General features: G+C 44.0%; 1 protein-coding gene across 1 annotated transcript in view; it reads left to right on the forward strand.

Moving 5' to 3' along the window:
• Positions 1-21,281, forward strand: part of UBE3C (ubiquitin protein ligase E3C) — a gene marked incomplete at its 3' end in the record, with an annotated part of 112,929 nt that overhangs the window by 71,988 nt on the left and 19,660 nt on the right. The window contains exon 18 of the mRNA XM_079710952.1: positions 7,216-7,463. Coding sequence (XP_079567078.1) covers positions 7,216-7,463 — 248 coding nt within the window. The remainder of the gene's footprint in view (positions 1-7,215; positions 7,464-21,281) is intronic.

Below are 21,281 nucleotides of genomic sequence, written 5' to 3' on the forward strand. Positions count from 1 at the left end.
TGTGTCTCCCACTTGACTGAGGCCCTCACGGTATAAGATGGGATCCTGAATCCTTGTTCAGCCCACCCAGCTAGCTAGTGCTCAGTAGATGTTTGTTGAATTTGTGATTGAAAACAAGAAAGACAAGAGCTCTAACGGAGTCATAAGTTGGCAGACGGCTGGCAGAGTGTTCAGAGAAGAGCTGAGATATGCTGGATGCTGGAGGGCTTCCTCAGATGCAGGGCGGGAGCCAGGTCTTGGGAGCCGTGTCTCCCAGGCTGGGTCACCGCGAAGGGCGTGGACATGCACAGCTGACCCGGTTCTGCACTTGGTGGACTTGGGCTTCCTGCAGGTCCCGCTCCCTGCAGGCTAGTGTATGTCCGTGAGCTCTTCAGCCAAAATGAGAACATGTGCTTGCAGCGATTTTCAGTTAACTTTATGTCATGGAGATTGAGACATTACTGCTCAGTGACAATAAGCCCCAAATTTCCCAATGAATCCTTAAGCTTAAAAATGCTGTAAAAGTTAATCGCACTCCAGCTCTCTAGTTGTGCAGGCTGATAATCTCATTGAGTTTAAAGATTGTGGAAAAATCTTACAATATTTATGTTACAATGCGTTAAATCTTTACAAGTGTTCTCTCAGTGAGGCCTTCTTAATAAGAATTTTTAAACCATATGTCAAAATTGTTTGGTATTTTGCTATGCAAATTGTAAAATTAAATATCATCTCCGAATGTTTAATTTACTTATGGAAAATTGGTTTGAAGTGCTTCGTTGACTGATCACAATTAATAGGACTATTCCATACATCATCTAGTCATTAAAGCAAATCCATTTTTTATGGGTTCTTATATCTCATATCATATCAGAACAGTTTTCTAAAGTGTGGGTTTCACCCCATCTGGCAAGTGAACTGACCTGGTGGAGCTCAGAGCAGTTGAGTGACTTCTTTTTGCAGTAGGGAGCTAAGCAAGCAGAGTGACACGGGTCCTGGCGTGGTGATGCCACGCATGCTCTTTCCACTGTGCCACCGCCCAGCAGCAGTTTACCTGGGTGAGAGCGTGGGTCGAATGTTAATTTCTCCTTGTGGAGACTCTGGAGAAGTGACCGTATTTGCTCCCAGGAGTGTTGTGAGGGTTAACGTCACAGTGAGCCCTTGGTGTCATCCATTGTCTGGGATGAGATGTGCTAGAGCTGGCTCTGAGCTGTTCTGGACTCCATTCCTGAGAGCCTCACTTGTGCTCTTGTGTGTTGGTTGGTTGGATTCTGTTTTGCTTAATGGGCAGGGTTTATTACATTGTTTTTCTGAAGAAGAAGTGATAATAGGGTAAAATCAAAGTACAGTTGACCCTTGAACAATGCAGGTTTGAACTGTGCGGGTCCATTTATGCAGATTTTTTTCAAGAAATATATTGCCACACTTTTTGGAGATTTATAACAATTAGAAAAAACTTGCAGATAAACCACGTAACCTAGAAATACTGAAAAAATTAAGAAAAAGGTATGTCATGAGTGCATAAAATATACGTATTGATAGATACTAGTCTGTTTTATCATTTACTGTCAGAAGCATACACAGACCTATTATAAGAAGTTAAAGTTTATCAAAACTTACAGAAACACTTGTAGAAGGCGTGTGGCGCCCTTCACAGTTAGGAGAAATGTAAACAAACGTGCAGGTGCCTGTAGCGCACGCTGTCCTGCTTTAACGATCTCTTAGCCTCCTCTTGTTGCTCCTGCGCTGAGTTCAGTGTGCTGTGGACCCCCTTGAGACAAGCGTGACCCTCATCACCTCCGCCTGAGCACGTCCCCTCCAGGACACCGCGAACCCAGTAAACAGTGATCGCTCGCGGTTCTTGTGTGTTTTCCCTTGTGTCTAGTGCAACCCTGTGAACCTTAACTGACACCAGGGACCAGCACAAAGTGCTGCAAGTGATGCTGGACATGCTCCCAGGAAGCAGAGAAAAGGCATGACGTTACGAGAAAATGTTGGGCTGTTTGACATGTACCTGCAGCTCTGGTTACTGCCACTTCAAGACAAATGAATCCACTGTGAGGACTGTTGTAAAAACAAAAAATTAGAAAAGGAAATTTGTGAAGCTGTGGCAGCAGCTACACCAGCAGGCACAAAAACCTTGTACTTTTTGTGACATACCTTTTTAATATCATATTGAAAATGCGTGCAGGATTGCTGTAAGAAAGGCATATCTATAGACTCTAATATGATTTGAGAAAAAGTAGTCTTTATATATGACAACTTTTTTTTCTATGCACGTTTTATTCTCTAAATGTTTAATTTCCAATGACATTGATGTCATTGAAAATTAGTAAGAAACTGTGATTTTTTTTTCATAACATAATATTTTAAGTTTACATATTTTATTTATACAAAAGCCAGATGTGTTTTCAGTTAATTTACTTTTTCTAAAAAATTTTCAAACTCAGAAAATATATCCATATGTTTTGTTAAAGGTTTGCATTTCCCTTACATACTTTCAAATTTACTTTCTCTTACTGGTTGTAAGAAAAGAATAAACCATCTAATAACCATGTTGCTTTAAAAATTGTCAAGAGTTTTCAGGAGAGCCTTAAAATTGTCAAGAGAGCCCTAAAATTTATTTCCAGTTTGTTCAGAATAGTGTGTTATACTGCTACTTCGTATCTTATATGACAACTTAAAGCAAAAGGAAGGTGAAGGATCAAAAGCTGAAGAATTTAATGCCAGCAAAGGATGTTTTGATAATTTTAGGAAGAAGTATGGCTTTAAAATTGTCAAGATAACAGCAGAAGCAGCATCTGCCCACCAACAGGCAGCAGACAAGCTCCCAGACGCTGTTAAGAAAATCGTCGAAGAGAAGGGACATCTGCCTGAACAGGTTTTTAATGCAGGCAAAAGTGCCCCATTCTGGGGAAAAACTGCCACCGAGGACATTTTTTAGTAAGGAAGAGAAGTGAGCACGAGCATTTAAGCAGGAGGGGACAGGAGTGCAGTTGGGTGTATGGTCAGGACTGCCCTCATCTATAAAGCTGCTCACCCCCAGCCTCTAGGGGAAAGATGAACACCAGCTGTCTGTCTTTTGGTTGGACAACAAGAAGCCCTGGGCAGTGAGAGCCCTTTTTCTGGATTGGTTCCATCAATGCCTTGTCCTTGACGTCAGGAAGCACCTTGTTGATGAGGGATGGCCTTTCCAGTTCTTTTGATATTGGCAATGCCCTTAGCCACCCAGAAACCTGTGAGTTCAACACCGAAGGCGTGGAAGTGGTCTGCTGGCTCACAAAACGCATCCCTAACTCAGCCTCTAGATCAGGGGCCACAGGGACCTTTCAGGCTCGTCACACATGGTGCTCCATGGAAAGGCTTGCCAACGTGATGTCAGAGAACCCAGCAGAGAGAACGTCGTGAGAGTCTGGGAGGGTGCTACCGTTGATGATGCCATAGCTGTTATCGAAAGAGCCCTGAAAGCCACTGAGCCAGAAACAGTACAGTCCTGCTGGGGAAAAGTGTCCAGATGCTATGTGTGACTTCACAGGATTTACGTCAGAGCCAATCAAGGAAATCATGAAAGAGATTGTAAATATGGTAAGAAAGGTGGGGTGAAGGCTTTCAAAATACGGATCTTGGAGAAAAAAGGCAAGTGCTAGTAGGCACCAGGTGAGAGGAGCTGACAGAAGACGAAGGGGTGGAGATGAGAGCCTCTGAACCGCAGCCAACGGCGAGGACAAGATGCAGAGGAAGAGCACCTGCAGCGGGCTGACGGCAGGCCACCTGGCAGCAGGGTTCTGACTGTTCAGCATCGCTCCTGACGTTTACATCTTGGACCCTTCTGTGATAGGGGCACTGGAACTAAAGCAAACAGTGCAAGAAGGATTGGTACCGTCTAGAAACAGTTCTAGAGAAATAAAAGAGCAAACAAGTCAGGCAGAAATTATGATCTGTTCCCGTAAAGTTACACCAAACGCGCCCGCCCCTCCTGCCTCCCCTTCCACCTCCCCCACCCCTGCCACGGCCTCCTCCTCGGCCTAATCAGCGTGAGGACGAGGAGGAGGAAGGCCTTTGTGATGATCCACGTCCACTTCTCAGTGAGTAATCAGCACGCTGCACAGTGAACAACTTAGCTGTTGTGTATGTGAGTGTCTTCCTGGGAAAGTCTAAGAACCGTGTGAGACATTTCTGTGTCATCATCATCGTCACCCAGGTGTTCATCGTGCAGACAGACCATCGTGTGCAGAACTTGTATTGAAGTGGACAGCCTGTGCTTACATAAGTGCAAAGTGAGTGATACTAACTATAAAATTAATAACGTGTTACCTTTCTTACTCTCAAAACATTGCTTTCAAAGTTACGTTACCGTACAGTATGCCTCCCTCTCTTGTAATTGGAGAAACTGCTTATCAGCTTATCATCACAGTTAAGTGATTTTTAAAAACATGTAACAATGTTACCAATACCGTATTATGAATATGACTGTAATGGTGTATGCCATAAACATTCTGTAAGGATTCATTCCTTAGTGTATAGGCTAGGCTACCGTAAACAATCATGTTCTTGATACTTTGTTATCAGTGCATGAATCGTTATACCTGTAAACAAATAGGAGTTTCGTTTTCACATTATCTTTTCATTTTTGATGTCTAGTGTTAGTAATGTGTATAACATCTACAGTGTTTTGTATCGTATAAGACAGTGTTGGTGTAGGTACTGACAGCCAGGCGATTCATCTTGAAAGCAGATGATGTAAACTTGACATGTCAATAAATACAGTACAGTACGGTGAACGTATTTTCTCTTCTTTATGATTTTCTTAATAACATTTTCCTTTTCCTAGCTCACTTTATTGTAAGAGTAGAGTATATAATATGTATACCATATAAAATATGTGTTAATCGACGGTTTATGTTGTCGGTAAGGCTTCTGGTCAACGGTGGGCTATTTGTAGTTAAGTTTTGGGGAAGTCAAAAGTTACACATGGATTTTCAACTGTGTGTGGGCCCCTAAGCTCTGAATTCTTCAAGGGTCAACTGTAATATATGACTTAGGTCCCCCCCGCCCCAACCTTACTGTATAAGTAGATACTTTTAATCTGTCTTTTGAATCAAGTAGTGGCAAGATACCTAGAAGACTAGATTTGATTCTAAAAATACTGTGCTATTGTATATTGCTGTTTACAGAAATGAGCTTCAGGGAACCACAGAATCTCAGTTCTGGCCACAATTGAGGTGACGTCTGTGAGTGGCTGTGGAGCCTCTGAGATACAAAGACCACCCCCACCCCCGAAGATTAGTGCTGCAGTTTGAATGAGAGGGTTAGCAGCGGGCCTTGGCTGAGCATTCACCACTTACAGAATGTTTACACTCCGAATTTTTCAGAAATCTGCTGCTGCTAACTGTTGACATTCAGTTTGAGAAATACTGTACATGACAAATAAATGCTTATAGTTTATCCTGAAAACTGAGTATTGAGAGGATATATGTAAAGGTCAAAGAGCCAGCTGTATTTTTGTATTGCATCCACAGTTACCTGCTTAGAATTCTTTCTGCATTTTACCTAGGCCTTGAGAGTGAACATGTTTGGTAATTGTATTGATCAAAATAGATGCAAATAACATTGTTTGTGGAATTTAATCATCAGTGAAAAGCATGTTCTTCATTTAAGTGTAGTTAAATTTTAAAAATAAAGGAATGTGTTTTAGTAGAAAACCTATGCTTTGTAGGTAATAGACATGTTTTAAAATTACAGCACTACCCTTTACAATATTAGCTGTATGTCCTTGGGTAAATCATTCAACCTTCCCTGTCCTTGGGTTTCTCACACGAGAATGGGGATATTCTTAACCCAGAGGTTGTTAAAGGGTTGGAAGTGATAAATGTATGTGAAATTCTTGGCGTGAGTTCTGCCAGCTCAGGGTAGACGTCAGCGGTGGTTATTCCCTCACAAGCACGAGCGCAAGAGGACGCTGCTGCTGCCTCTGGTTGGGTTTGTTTACTCCTGAGGGAGGTGTGGGCACTGCACTGCCCTAGAGGAGAGCTGCCGGTGCAGCTTTTGTCCCTGTGGCAGGATGGGTGGGCGGCCCTCTCCTGTGCAGGCGCCATGGGCCTCAGTCCACACATTAAACTGTCGACCCTGTTTGAAGTGTAGTATCGAATATTCACACCCCAGGTCCTGTGACCTCAGTACCGACACTCGCACATCACAGTGCTGGGGTTCAGCTGAACCGACCTTCTGCTAAACCCCTTTCCGGGGTGTTTTCTAGAGCTCACTTGTCCCCTGAGATGCTTTGGGTCAGATACGTGTGGGCGACTGCACACTGCCGGAAGGACAGCTGCAGCGCAGACCCGGGTGCAGCCCTGCGAACCTGGGTTCAGTTGCCCTCCACCTGCGGCTCTTGATGTGCACAGCACCTGAAGGACACTGGTGGGAAACGATGAAGGACGTGTCAGTTACTTTGTCAGACCTGTTCCCTGATTAAGCCAGGGAGCCCCTGGTTTTGACTTGTGGTAGAATCACGTCTACTGGCCCGTGTCTGGGGCCTGTGCCCTGAAACCTGTGTCGGAGGCTATTGTATTCATTGCAAGTGAGTCCGGTGCCTGGCGTCCCTACTTCTGCAGTGCTTTCCTCATGAGGACCTGTGTGGAAACGCCCCTCACATGTCAGGCAGACTTAAGCAGCTTAAAAATCGCATATTGTGGCACATTGTGTAACCAAAACTGTCCCCCAGTTTTCAGCCAAACGTCGTTTTAACTGATGTAGATTCTGGTGTTCTGACTCTCTGTCCTTCGCCTCTTTCAAAAGGTCTTTAATGTTAATAACTTCATTGACATCTGCTTTGTTCATTTATCTTTTTGCCTTTCTTGGTAATAGTTTTCTGTTCCAGTATTATGCTTAGGTACTCAATTCCATTCCCTTCCTCCCGGTATTTGAGTTTGTTCCATCCTTTAGCATATGTGGGGTAACTGTATTTTCTGCCAAACACACCTCCCCCCGCCTCACTCCATTCTTGATCTGTCAGTATCAGTGCAAAGGAACGTCTCTCTTCTTCCCATTGTAGGCTCTGAGGGAAATACTGGTCAGTCTGTCTCATTGTCTCTTTCTAATGTTGATTATTTTTTTTTAAGTCTTGCATTAAAATATTTTTAATATTCTTGCTCCCCTTACCTAACTTCCTATAATACCAGCTTATTTTATTGCTTTTTAAAAAAATATTTTCTCCTTGCCCCATCCCCCCTCTTTTAACAGAGCCTGATTTGAAAAAGCGGATCCGTGTGCACTTACTCAATGCACATGGCCTGGACGAAGCTGGCATTGACGGTGGTGGTATTTTCAGAGAGTTTCTAAATGAACTACTGAAGTCGGGGTTTAACCCCAACCAGGGCTTCTTTAAGACCACTAACGAAGGGCTGCTGTACCCCAACCCAGCTGCCCAGATGCTTGTGGGGGAGTCCTTTGCCAGACATTACTACTTCCTGGGCAGGATGCTTGGAAAGGTAAAGTAAACTTTATGTCAAAACGGATCTCAGACCACGGGGTGTGGAAATTCGGTGCTTCTGTGTGGTTACCGTCTGTTTCATTGAAGAGCTTTATTCAGAATTGCTTAAGTAATTTTGATGAACCCCTGAATCGCGTTTTCTTACATAATAACTGCTTTATAGCATTATACATTTCATACACAGTTACGTACATTAAAAAATTATTGATATAATGTAGAAAACATGGGAAGCATGATATAAAATTCTGTTTATACAGATAAAACTCTGTTTATCTGCTAGCATAGGTATGAGTACTGTAAATATTTTGTCTTTTCACAGTTGCTCTTGTTGATAATCAGTGTTAAAAGTGATTCTTTTAAGGTTCTATAAAATTTTCAAAGTGCTGTGAGATGGAAGGCCATAGTTATTCAGTGTAGTTTAAGTGTTATATATGTTGTATGCAGATTCTTGAAAATTGGCCACTTAAGGATATTACGGTAATGCTGTAGTAACCAGAATGTTACACCTGATGGTATACACCATATACAAACACACCTTACCCTTTATTGTAAATGAAAGGAAAATTTAGTTATATAACGTAGTGGAAACTTCCTAGTTAATGGTGAAACTTTGAAAGCACACCTTCCCATTAAAGTCAGGAACAGGACGAAGGTACCCACTGAGGCCAGTCCCACTTATTGTTGAACTAGAGCAGTGCTGGCCTTAGTCTGTTCAAGCTGCTGTAACAAGATCCCACAGACTGGGTGGCTTACAGACAACAGAAATTGACTTCTCACAGTTCTGGAGCCTGGCGTCTGAGATCAGGGCACCGCGTGGTTTTATCTGGTGGAGGCCCCTTCCTGGTTCAGAGCTGGTGCCTGCTCCCTGGGTCTTCACGTGACGGAAGGGGGTGAGGGAGCTCTGTGGGGCTTCTTTGCAAAGGTCTCTAATCCCATTCACGAGGGCTCCAGCCTCGTGCCCTACACCGGGGCCCCACCTCCTGATGCCGTCACAGTGTGTGTGGGGTTGGGGGGAAACGCAGACGTTCAGACCGTGGTATAGCTTGTGGGCTGCCATAGGCGGGGCACAGGAGGTGGGGCTCCAGTTACGTTGGGAGGGGCTCTTCCCCACAGCCCGGGTCCAGTCCCCCAAGAAAGGGATTCTTCTTTTTTTTCTTTTTAATTGATTACTAGCATTTTAATTTATGGAAACGTTTACGTACAAGGTTGTTTTGTTTGCTTCTTTGCACTTAAATAGTGTTGATAATTACTAATCCTAACAGGATGTGGCTGGCAAGTATCCCACCAAAATCAGTAATTGAAACTTATGCCCAGCTGTTGCAAGTGAGGTGGAAAATCATCTGGTTATTCCCATAGGAAATTGAAAATTAATGATTCTTGGTTTTTTTTTTTTTTTTTTGTGGTACGCGGGCCTCTCACCGTTGTGGCCTCTCCCGTTGCGGAGCACAGGCTCCGGATGCGCAGGCTCAGCAGCCATGGCTCACGGGCCCAGCCGCTCCGCGGCATATGGGATCCTCCCAGACCGGGGCACGAACCCGTATCCCCTGCATCGGCAGGCGGACTCTCAACCACTGCGCCACCAGGGAGGCCCTGATTCTTGGTTTTTGAATGAATGAATGAATTCATTCCACCAGTCGTAACTTACAGAGCACGGTGCGTTTGGGGATGTGTGCAAGGATTCCCTGGTACTCAAACTAACTACCAAGTACTCACGGTCATGACAGACAAAAAGTTTTACCCGAAGTCCACCGTCTGAGTCAGCAGCCCATTGCAGTGTCTGGAGGGTGGAGGTGGGAGGATCGTGTGGGTGCTGCAGTCCAGCCTCGGGCCTCCTGGCCGGCCCACCTCGTCAGAGTGAGGAGATGTCTTCTGCCCCCTTCCTGGCTCCCAGCACCCACTTCTGCCAGGCACCGGGCCCAGTTCAGAAGATCCCTTCCTCAAGTTAGTTCCCTGTTTCTCTTCATACTGGGATGTTTCTTGCAGTGTAGAAGAAAAATGTAACTTCTCCCTGGTTCTGTAAAGTATAGTGCACACGCCGTGGTCGCTAACTACTGAGATTGATAATAAATGAAGTTCATGCTTTATGTTGCCCAAGAACCTGGGTGTGGTGTTATACAGATAGGTAAACATTTTTCATGGTATTTTGGGGAAATTTGTTAGGGTTTTTGGATCATCTAGGAATGCTTTTTTTTTTTTTTGCGGTACGCGGGCCTCTCACTGTTGTGGCCTCTCCCGTTGCGGAGCACAGGCTCTGGACGCGCAGGCTCAGTGGCCATGGCTCACGGGCCCAGCCGCTCCGCGGCATGTGGGATTTTCCTGGACCGGAGCACGAACCCGTGTCGCCTGCATTGGCAGGCGGACTCTCAACCACTGTGCCACCAGGGAAGCCCTAGGAATGCATTTTTATTTCCACTGTTTGAAATAGTAGAATAGGAACGCCTGATATTTAATATTTACTGTCCAACACATTTTTAGAGACGGGCTGGATTATAACACAAGGACTGTAATCAGTACGGCTTCTGAAAGTCAGAGGAGTGACCAGAGGTGACAGTCTGAAACTAAGGGCAGCAAACTACAGCCCCAGAGCAAGTCTGCCCACCTATTTTATTGTTTGTTTTCTTTTTTTTTTTTTTTTAAAAGGATTTACTGGAATGTCACTTCCATATTGTCTGTGGCTGCCTTCCCGGGGGCAGAGCTGAGCAGTGCTAAAGTACGTGCTGCTGGGCCCTTTCCAGGACAGGTTTGCCAGCCCTGCCGTGGAACCAGCCGGCAGCCAGACCGTAAAAGGCTGGTGTGTCCCATGATGGCAAGTTGGTTCGTCATCCTGTGGGTCGTGCAGAATCACTGTGTTCAGCCAATGGCTGAGGTGACAGACTCGGTACATTTTTAGGGAGACCCTGTGGAACCCACGTGGAGAATGGCTTTTAGAGACGAGGACAGCAATCTGGTCCTGAGTGACGGTGCCCTGATTACCTGGCGTCATGCTGTGAGGTCAGGTCAGCTGAGGACTGAGACGTGACCACTGGATTTATCAGCAAGTTTTTGTTTTCTGGGTGTTTTTTTCTTGTAACGTTTTATTGAGATAGAATTCTCAAACCATGCAACTCCCCCATTTAAGAAGTACAATTCAGCAGTTTCGGTGCATCCACAGATTTGTACGACCATCACTACAAATTTAGAACATTTTCATCGCCTGTATCCATTGACAGTTACTCCTCCCTTCCCACCCCCAAGACCTAGGCAAACACTAATCTACTTTTTGTTTCTTATTCTACTGTTAATTAATCTATTAAGGTACCGTTTGTCTCTTATTTGTGTCCTTACTCTGTACATTTCCTATAAATTGAATCATAACATATGTGGCCTTTTGTGATTGGCTTCTGTCACTTAGCATGTTTTCAGGGATCACTCAAGCTGTGCCATGTGTCAGTGCTTCATTCCTTTCATTGCCAATTAATATTCTGTTGTAGGGTAGCCACATTTATGTAACCATCCCTCAGCTGGGGGATGTGAGGAGGGTAGTCGTTGGTGATGTTTTTAGTGGGGTGGCATATGGTAGAAATGAGTTTGCTTTGGGGTGAGGTAAAGGAAATGGAAGGTTTACAGATGGAAGGAGTGTCAGTGGCCTTTTCAGCCGGCTTGGCTCCCAAGGGAAGGAGAGAGAGGATCTCTAGAGAAAGAACAAGTTCCAGAGAAGAATGGGTGGATGGTTTGGTTGGTGTTCAAAGATAGGGTAGCAATCTTTGGTGAAGTGTCCATGGGTAAAGAGCCAGACGGAGGGTGGGGGGATGGGGGGTGGTCTGGGATCCTGGGAGAGACGCAGCAAAGAACTGATGAGCAGGTGTGACCCAGAGCTGCACCCTCTGCAGGAACTTGCTGCGATGGCACAGGTGTTGTCCGGCTGCCCTGGGGCTGGTGCAGGGAATCTCCTTGTGATGTCGTCGTTCTCATCAGCTTGGGTGTCAGCAGCCGCTGTGGCTCGTGGCTGCAGCGTTGAGCAGCCCTGGGGCCGGTGGAGGGCCAGGGGCCATCTCTGCTAGACTAGGTGAGGGGGGGTGGTCACTCGTGAGCGCCCGGCTGACGCAGGGCTGCACTGCGGTGTCTGGAAAGACTGTGCAGAGTGAGCACGTGGGGAGGAGACCCACGGAGGCGGGGCCTCAGCAGGGAAGAACGTGTGCCACGGAGGAGGGGCGAGCAGTGTGCTGAAGGCAGCTGGGAGGTCAGGAAGGTGGGGCTACGAGGGGCGCAGCTCTGCTCAGGGTGGTGACACTGAGCCAGTGGCAGGCTGAGTGCAAGCCACGCTCGGAGCTCGGTGTCCAGGGTGATTACTCAGCAGCTTTACCATCTTTGAATAAGTAATTAAGAAACTAATGTTGCTACGTAATTATTTTCTATAAAAATTAATCAGAACTATAATCATTTTCAACTTTACAATTAAATTCCTTTATTTGTAGTTCTGTTCTCTGTGATACTTATTATATTAAACAGACCCTCCCTTGAAGCTTAGTGTATGGAGTTGCCCATTTGAGAAGCAGCTTAATTAAAATTGATGCCTGCAAAGCAGGTGATGCTCTTGTGACTTATTTTGAAGTAACAGTTTTTTTGAAGTACAATTCACATTCCATAAAATTCAGCCTTTTAAAGAGTACAATTCAGTGGTTTTTAGTATATTCACTGAGTTGTGCAGCCATCTCCACTGTAATTTCAGAACAAATCCTAAAAAAGGAAACCCCATGTTCATTAGCTGTTGTTCCCCATTCTGCTCCAGTCCTATCAGCCCTGGGCCACCACTAACCTACTTCCTGTCTCTGTGATTTGCATGTTCTGGGCATTTCATATAAATGGAATCACACAATATGTGGCCTTTTGTGACTGATTTCTTTGCCTTAGCGTAATGTTTTCAAGGTTCCTCCATGTTGTAGCATATATCAGTACTTCATTCCTTCTCTGTCTGAATAATGTTCCATCCTGTGAATATGTACCGTAGTTTATCAGTTCGTCATTTGATGGATTGTTGGGTTGTTTCCACTATTGGCTATTATGAGTAATGCTGCTATGGACATTTGTGGACAGTACATTTTCATTTCTCTTGCCAAGAGAAATACATACCTAGGAGTGGAAGTGTTGGGTCATATGGTGACTATATCAAAGTGTCCGCACCCTTTTACAATCCCACCAGCCGTGTATGCGAGTTCCATTTTCTCCACATCCTTGCCAGCACTTACTATTGTCTGTCTTTTTTGTAACACCCGTCCCAGTGGGTGTGAAGTGGTGTGTCATTATGGTTTTGATTTGCGTTTCCCTGATGATTAATGATGTTGAACGTCTTTTCGTATGCTTCTTGTCTTCTGTGGAGAAATGTCTATTCAGGTCCATCGCCCATTTCTTAAATTGAGTTGTCTGCCTTTTATTAAGTCCTTTATATATTTTAGTTTCAAGTCCCTTATCAGGTATGTGGTCTGCGAATATTATCTCCTTTTCTTTGGGTTGTCTTTCATTTTCTTGATGTTCTCCTTAGAAGCACAAAAGTTTTAAATTTTGTTTTTCTTTTGTTGCCTTATCTAAGAAACCATTGCCTAATTCAAGGTCACAAAAATATATACCTGAATGTTCTTCTTAGAGTTTTGTAGTTTTAGCTCTTATATTTATGTCTTTGATTCTTTTTTTTTTTAACATCTTTATTGGAGTATAATTGCTTTACAATGGTGTGTTAGTTTCTGCTTTATAACAAAGTGAATCAGTTATACATATACATATGTTCCCATATCTCCTCCCTCTTGCATCTCCCTCCCTCCCACCCTCCCTGTCCCACCCCTCTAGGTGGTCACAAAGCACCGAGCTGATCTCCCTGTGCTATGCGGCTGCTTCCCAGTAGCTATCTGTTTTACGTTTGGTAGTGTGTATGTGTCCATGCCACTCTCTCTGATTCATTTTGAGTTTATTTCTGTAGATGGTGTGAGTTAGGAGGTTCCTCTGTATTCTTTTGCGTATGGATATCCAGCTGTCCCAGCACCATTTGTTGAAAAGACTGTCCTGGCACTCTTGTTGAGAGTCAGCTGACCACAAATGTAAGGGTTTATTTCTGAACTCTTGATTCTATTTCATTGATCTCTATGTCTAGCCTTATGCCAGTGTGACACTGTTTTGATTACTGTAGCTCTGTAGTAAGTTTTGTGTTGTGTGTGTGTGTTTGTTAATGACAAATGGTAATGGAACCCCAGGCCTAACAAAGCAGAGGGGTAGTGAGAATTGGTATGTCCTGGATATAAAAATCATGCTCCTTTATTTGTATCTCTTTGAGATGCATCATTATAGGCCCAGTTATTATTTATTTGTTCAGATTCCAAATGTTGCTATATTAATAATACAGATTTTAAATGTTCTTCAACTTTAGTAATGGGCTTCAACTTGACCTCACCATTTTAACAGTATGTTTTCTTCAGGCTCCCCTTATTTCAGTGACAAATTTCAGGCATTGACCTGATATTAGAGTCCTTAGCATAAATTTCAAACAGATCATTTTCTCGCCTTAATTCACTTTAAGGCATAATGCATCTCTCCCACCTGGAGCTGTGTGCTGTCCTTCTTGTCAGTTCTCAGGAGATAGTATCTCTCCCTGTCAGTGGTCCCTTTCGACTCAGTCTCAGCTCCCTCCCGAGGATGTAAGTTTCATAACTCATTGCGCGAAAATCTGTGAAAGGATGTGCTGTCGTTCTTTCTGTGAAGATGAGCCTTTATTTTGGTAGCCTAACCTGAAATACTCCCTAAATTCAGTGGTTCTTATACAGTGCGGTGACAGACAACAGAGTAATTTTATTTGCATAAATTAAAGCTTATTACAGTTCTATATTATTTTTCCTTCCTGAATGTATGAATCGTCCAATCTTGATTAATGTAGAGGCAGGATAAGTACTAGATGATCCTGGCTCGCGGAAGCTTTCTGGCTCACTGGGAGCTCTGTGTGTCGCTGGTCAGTGACGTGCTGCTCGCATCGAGAATTGTCCTGACGACACGGTCTTGGAAAGTGCTGTAGATTCAGAGGGGATAACAGATCACTCTCACTGCTGTACTCTGGGATATGCTACCTCTTTATTTTCTTTTTTTCTTTTATTTATTTTATTTTTGGCTGCATTGGGTCTCTGTTGCTGCACGCAGGCTTTTTCTCTAGTTGCAGCGAGCAGGGGCTACTCTTCGTTGCGGTGCTCGGGCTTCTCATCGTGGTGGCTTCTCTTGTTGCAGAGCACGGGCTCTAGGCACGCGGGCTTCAGTAGTTGTGGCACACGGGCTTCAGCAGTTGTGGCTCGTGGGCTCTAGAGCACAGGCTCAGTAGTTGTGGCGCACGGGCTTAGGTGCTCCGCGACATGTGGGATCTTCCCAGACCAGGGCTCGAACCCGTGTCCCCTGCATTGGCAGGTGGATGAGTAACCACTGCGCCACCAGGGAAGCCCTGGAATATGTTATCTCTTTAAACCAGATTCCAGGGAGAAAAATTTGGCATCTAAACCTTTCTCCTAAAAATGAAGTTTGTATAAATTCTATCTCAAAGCTCTTTAAAATAATGAAGTTTAGACAAAACCAGTAACAAAGCTATAGTTATTTGAGGATGGTACTTAATTTAGTTCCTCACTTTAAGGATTTTACTCATATAATTTTCTGCATGGAAATTCCTAAGGGAGCAGTAGTTTCTAAAACATATCTGATCACAAAGGGTTAAACTTTGTACCAACATGTTAAAAATTGTCCAGATCTAAGTGAGTGTAATAGTATAGCACTAATAGTGTGGTATCTGAACATTAAATCTTTAAGAGAAGAAAATTGTATATTGATTGATTATGATATTTATTGGGTCATAATGTATTTAAATTTTCTTTAATGCATATGTTAGTGATTGTTTACTGTGATGAAGTGCAAAGAGGTCTTCAAGAGCACTCCTACATAGGAAGAATTACCTCATGTCACTGGTCACTTCTCCATTAAAAGTTCCATTAGCAGATGATTCCTACTTTGGTGTGGGTTGTGATTGCATTTTATCGCCTGTAAATCAGGCTCTAGACAGGGAATAAATAAACAGCTCAAGGATGTGGTAATGTCATCTTGAACTTTTTTTTTTTTTAACAGTTAGAGGCACCTACGTCCATTTAAGCCGATTAAGTTCAGAATATTTATTGAAGGAAATCTTTCATCATATTTGAATTCTATTTGGAACTAGCTCTTTTTTTCTTGCTTCAGAATATTGATTTAATTGAAACAGAATGCCTGTAAATCAAATTATTTCATAATATCTTGATCATACATTTCAAATTTTTAATTAGCAGATGGTGAAACTTCAGCACAGTTTATAATTTTATATTGAGTAGAATTCAGCACTTACTGTATCATAGAGTATAATATTGGCAGTTAACAGTTTATCCTGAGATTTTTGAGAGCTGGGAGAATTTATTTTTCTATTCATTAGAGTCCTTTTATAAAATGCTCACAGAATTTGCAAAGGCTTTAAAACTGTTGATTGAGGTGAATAGTAATAATTTAAGTTACTTTGGTCCTTAAATGGCAAAGCTTCTCTTTTATAATATCTTGTTTTGAACTCTCAGACTCATTAAGGGTCAGTGTAGGTGAGCTTCCTCATCTGATTGTCATCAGACTAAGTGCTCTGAGCTCTAAAGTTAATATATCTTTCCCTTAGATTTTCTTAAACATAACATTCAGTAAATAGTTGAGCATTCTGTGCTTAGCACAGGTCTTCCAAACAATGTTAAGACTTTTTTTACTTTGATATCAGCAAACTTCAGAAGGAAGCTTTCTCTGAATCTCCCAATTAACCACAGTGGACGATTCATCATGAGTTTGCTCTTGTTGACCTTCAGCTTTTTTTGGAAACAGAAAAATCAAAGATCATAATTTATAAATATGAACAATTTATAACTTATGAGTGGTTATTTTGTTTGAACCTTATCCCTTCTGAGAATTGTAACTGCTTTTATAGCATCTAATCACAATTTGTATTCTTTTCCATTAAAAACAAAGCACTCCCAAATCTGGAGATGATTCTTCTTGCTAGTTAAGGTCATAGTTTTCTATATAAGTTTATTTCTTCAAAATTAAACATGAAATTAAAATAGTTTACTGTACAGTAAAAATGGCAGGTGTATTCCAGAATTCAGTTGACTTCCAGTACCAAAAATATTATCGTGGTTTTAGCCATTCTGAGATACTCACCAAAATTCTTTCTGCTCCCACAGAAAGTAGATCTTGCTTACCATGAAGATATCCCTTCTCTTATTTTTTAAGCACTCCCAAACACTAGTTTAACATGGGTCAGTATTAACACTGGGGCCATTTTCCTTTTTCTAAGCCATGTTAGATTCTCACCAGGAAAATTAGGAGCACAGACTCTTGCTGGTGCTGCGTAAAGTGTATTGCATGACTTTCCCTGCCTTTATTTGTGCAATAAGGGCAATAATTATCTAAAAATAAATTCGGCCCATTTAAATCCTTCTAAACACTTAAAATGAGTAAATTTCCTTTATGAAAAGGTAGCCAAGTGAAGATGTATATTGCTACTCTTGTTTCTAAAATTGGATAACTTTGGGAGATAGCAGTAGGTTGTTGTTCTTCTCCGTGAGTGAGACAGACCAGGCTGGGAGTCCTGGTTCCAGCAGCGGGGATCTGAGCAGAGGAGTGATAGCATATGAGTTACGTTTAACAGGCCTCCTGGCCTCTGCTGTTAGAAGTAGCCCAGGGCTTCCCTGGTGGCGCGGTGCGGTGGTTAAGAATCCACCTGCCAACGCAGGGCACACGGGTTCGAGCCCTGGTTCAGGAAGATCCCACCTGCCGCAGAGCAACTAAGCCCGTGCGCCACAACTACTGAAGCCCACGCGCCTAGAGCCCGTGCTCTGCAACAAGAGAAGCCGCCGCGATGAGAAGAAGCCCGCGCATCGCAACGAAGAGTAGCCCCCGCTCGCCGCAACTAGAGAAAGCCCGTGTGCAGCAACAAAGACCCAACACAGCCAAAAATAAATAAGTAAGTAACTAAATAAAAAGAAGTAGCCCAAGTGGCAGCAGGAACCCAAGGACTGGGTGATGTCACCCAGGAGTGGGTATGGCTACAGGAAAGCCCTTTCCAAGATTTAGAGTTCAGGGAGTGAAGGAGAATTTAGCAACACAAGTTCAGAAGAAGCAGCTAGAAAGGTCAGGAGAAAACCAAGAAAGTGTTCTTTTGGAAGGGTTTATCTGGAAGCCAAATGAAGACTGTTTCAAGGGAGAGAGAATGACAGATCGGGTCAGATGCTACCCGTAGGTCAGTTAGATAAGGACTAAGAGGTGACCATTTCTGTCAGCAGTGTGGACAAGCAGCTTTCCTGGAGTGGTGGAGGCCAAAGCCTCTGCACACGGGTCGAGAAAATGGAAGCAGCGTCTTCCAGAAGTACCTACCTTATGGTGTCCTGGAGCCTGTATCCCTACAGAAATAGTGTGTATATTCGGCAAAACGCAAGAGCTGGAGTGTTTATAGCAGCGCGATACTGCACAGCCCAGACTGCAACCCGCAGGGGCCTGGGGGCCTGCCAGCTGCCCCCGGAAGGTCGCGGAGGTCGAGGGGCGTCTCGCGGGGATGGGTGGCAGCCAGGCCACCAGGATTGCCGGCCAGGCGGGTGCCTGCGTGCTGTTGCCCTGGGGGGGCGCTTTCCACTTGGGGGGCTGGGCTGCAGCCTGTCCCACGGCTGGGGAGGGGCTGGGGAGGGGGCCCGGCGGGCAGCGACCCCCAGTCTTCTAAGGGGTGGCTGCTGGAGGGAGACGTGAGCAGTGGCTTCAAGGGACAAGGGCTCGGGAGCTGTGTCTCTGGGAAGGAGGCAGAGCTGCTGCCCTGGCGGCAGGGAGGGAGGGAGGGAGGGAGGGGGGGTCGGCACTTTGGAGCAGGGCTGAGCTGGCAGGGCTCGTGGGCGGCAGTGCACAGCCTGGTGCCCGGACGGGCGCGTCCCCACTCGGGACGCCTAGGGACTCGGAGAGACGGAAAGCAGACCCTTGGCTGCCCGGGGCTGGGGGTGTGAAATGTTCAAAAACCAATCGTGGTGATGGTTGCGCAACTCTGTGAATATCAGAACCACTGGATTGTTCGCTTTAAATGGACGGATTGTCCGGTACGTGAATTATATCTCAACAAAGCTGTTACCAAAAAGTAGTGCTGTAATATGGTAGTTTGGGTAGAGCCTTAAGTGTCAGAGGGGTTAGGGGACGGGGAGGTCAGTGTGAGGTGGGTTCATGGGTGGGGCATGTCACAGACATCGTCACCCTCGTTAGTTAGCAAGGGTCCTCAGTACGTGGCGGTGGCGCCTCCTACCCTTGAGGGACACCAGGATCCTCACAGTTCAAGAGTCTAATTAATATTTTATTATCCCGGTGGTGAAAGTAGAATTTTTAAGCCTGCAAAATGTTTTCTTTTAATTATGGAGACAAGTTCTTGGTTGTATGGGGTACCTTAACGAGTGTCTTTCCAGGAGCAGGAATATAACAGCTGCTCTAGAACTCCCAGATATTTACTTCTTTTTGTCTTCTGGCTGCGCCGTGCGGCATACGGGACTCTAGTTCCCCAACCAGGGATCGAACCCGTGCCTCCTGCAGTGGAAGCGCAGAGTCTTAATCACTGGCCTGCCAGGGAAGTCCCAATATTTACTTCTTGTGGGTAGAAATGAGAGTGTGGGTTTTGTCACTTCGGCTGTGGAGGCGTGAGTGCTTTATCATCTGGAGACCTTCTGGTGAGCCCGGTGAGAGGGACAGGGCAGCCTCTGTGGGGCCTGAGCTGGGGGGAGGGGCCCGGGGGGCGGCAGTCGCTGGACAGAGTGGCTGCCACGCCGTGGGTGGGTTTCTGGGTACCCAGTGAGGAGAACAGGATTGAGGCGTGAACTCTCATCCCCCACCCGTCTAGCACCCTCACAGGATTTCAGAAGTGAAAGAGCTGTTTTTGAAAAGAAAGCTGTCAAACCCTCCGTGAGGGTTATCAGTTGCCATGAACAAGTAAAAACCTCTCCTTCGCTTCCAGGGCTGGTGGGACACCTCGTCCCCCTGGGTGGCAATGGCGCAGGTGAGACCCTGCCGTGTCGCTGAGGGTCAGGCAGTGGTGTGGACAGGGGTACAGGAGTAAGCAGTGCGGAAGGGTTTGAAATGAAGCCCCATACACGTAGTTTTGCATAACCTGAAAAGTCTCAAAAGAGAATAAGTGGTTTTTTGCAAACAAGTTCATGGATGCAGAATTCCATCCTACAGATCAGCGGTCCCCAGCACACAGTTGGCACTTAATGAATCTGCTAAATGACTAGGCACTGTATGTTGTACGTAGACTTGCACTGAAGATCAGATGTGTTTCCTGCCCTGCAGGAGCTTATCATAAAAATCAATAGTAGCCCCAGAGACCATGTTTTTCATCTCTCAGTTATTAATTCTGAAGCATAGCTACTAAATTAAATAGCATACTGCTATCAGCTTACATCCTTATTTTACATACCTTTTATTTTTCAAACTCCGAGGCTAGCATGATCTGAAATAACTAAAATTATCTCCTTGCTCAATTAGAATGGCTTTAAAACAAGACATCTCTGATATAGTTTTTAGATTAAGTTATAAATGTTCACTTTAGAACTACCTGAAGATTGATAGAGATGCATTTGAAAAGCATTATTTTTTTTTATTGATTCTTAATGTAGTAAATTACTGAAGTTATTTGGCCGCAACCAGAAACGGCCTGAGATGCGGCTCACATTGACTCTCCCGGTAGGGCCATGATTTGCATTAATTGCATTGCGACTGCACTTACTTATATTAAAAGGCTTCTACCATAATTAATCCTTTTTATTTCAAATCATTTTGGCACAATTTCTAGCTATAAACACTCATAAAAGACAGACAGTTGAAAAATGCGTTATAGGGTTTTTTTCCATCTACCTATTGCTATTTTTTCATGACAAGTAGTTATTGATAAGCTTCTAGGAACAAGTGTGGTGCAGCTGACTGAGAATTAAGGCCAGTATGAAAAACGCTAAGTGGATTATTTTGCATAAAAAATTGGCAGTTTTTGAAGTTGTATAATTAACCTGTGTTTAGAAAATACCTTGATTTATGCTTACATTTGTATCTCAGTTGCATACATTATGGAAATTTAATTTATAACCCATTTAGCTGATGCAATCATAGTTTTTAGTGCTATCATTTATTAGTGCTTGTATATTAAATGCTCTAAAGGTTTAAACCTGCCTCGTGTAAAAAATTATACCTATGCATTTACATTTTATGAGTCACAGTGGAATTTCTGTTTAAAATTCAGGTAGCTCTGATAGATTTAACAAACTTCACAGGTTTATTGTTACTAATGCAGAAATGGCAAACAATGACCTTATATATTGAACATCGGATGATTTACACTTTGAGTTTACTTTACAGTCCACTGTACAAATGAGGCTTTTCTAAAACACCTGGGATCAATCATGTCGTCTTCTGCAGAATGCTCTCCTTGGCTTTGGAGGCATCATTCATTTAGAAGTAATGGGGTTTATAAGTGCTTCAGGTTAATAGTATTAGCCATCCTTAACTTGCAGCAAACCTGGCTTCTCAAAACACCTCACTCTTTACGTTGTCAGTGGATGGCTTAAGTGCCAGTTGCCATTTTATTACTCATTCTCTAATTAAGAAGTCCTTTTATGCCATCTTTTCAAAATTAATTGGGTAATCATTAGTCTTCAAATCAAGTAAAAGCACAGGGACATAACACTCCAGTTTCCCTGGCACAGAGCATCTGTGGTCTCCACTGGGGGGAAGATGGGGAGCCTGA

This window comes from Hyperoodon ampullatus (assembly GCF_949752795.1).
Source record: "Hyperoodon ampullatus genome assembly, chromosome: 9".
Lineage (NCBI taxonomy): Eukaryota > Metazoa > Chordata > Mammalia > Artiodactyla > Ziphiidae > Hyperoodon > Hyperoodon ampullatus.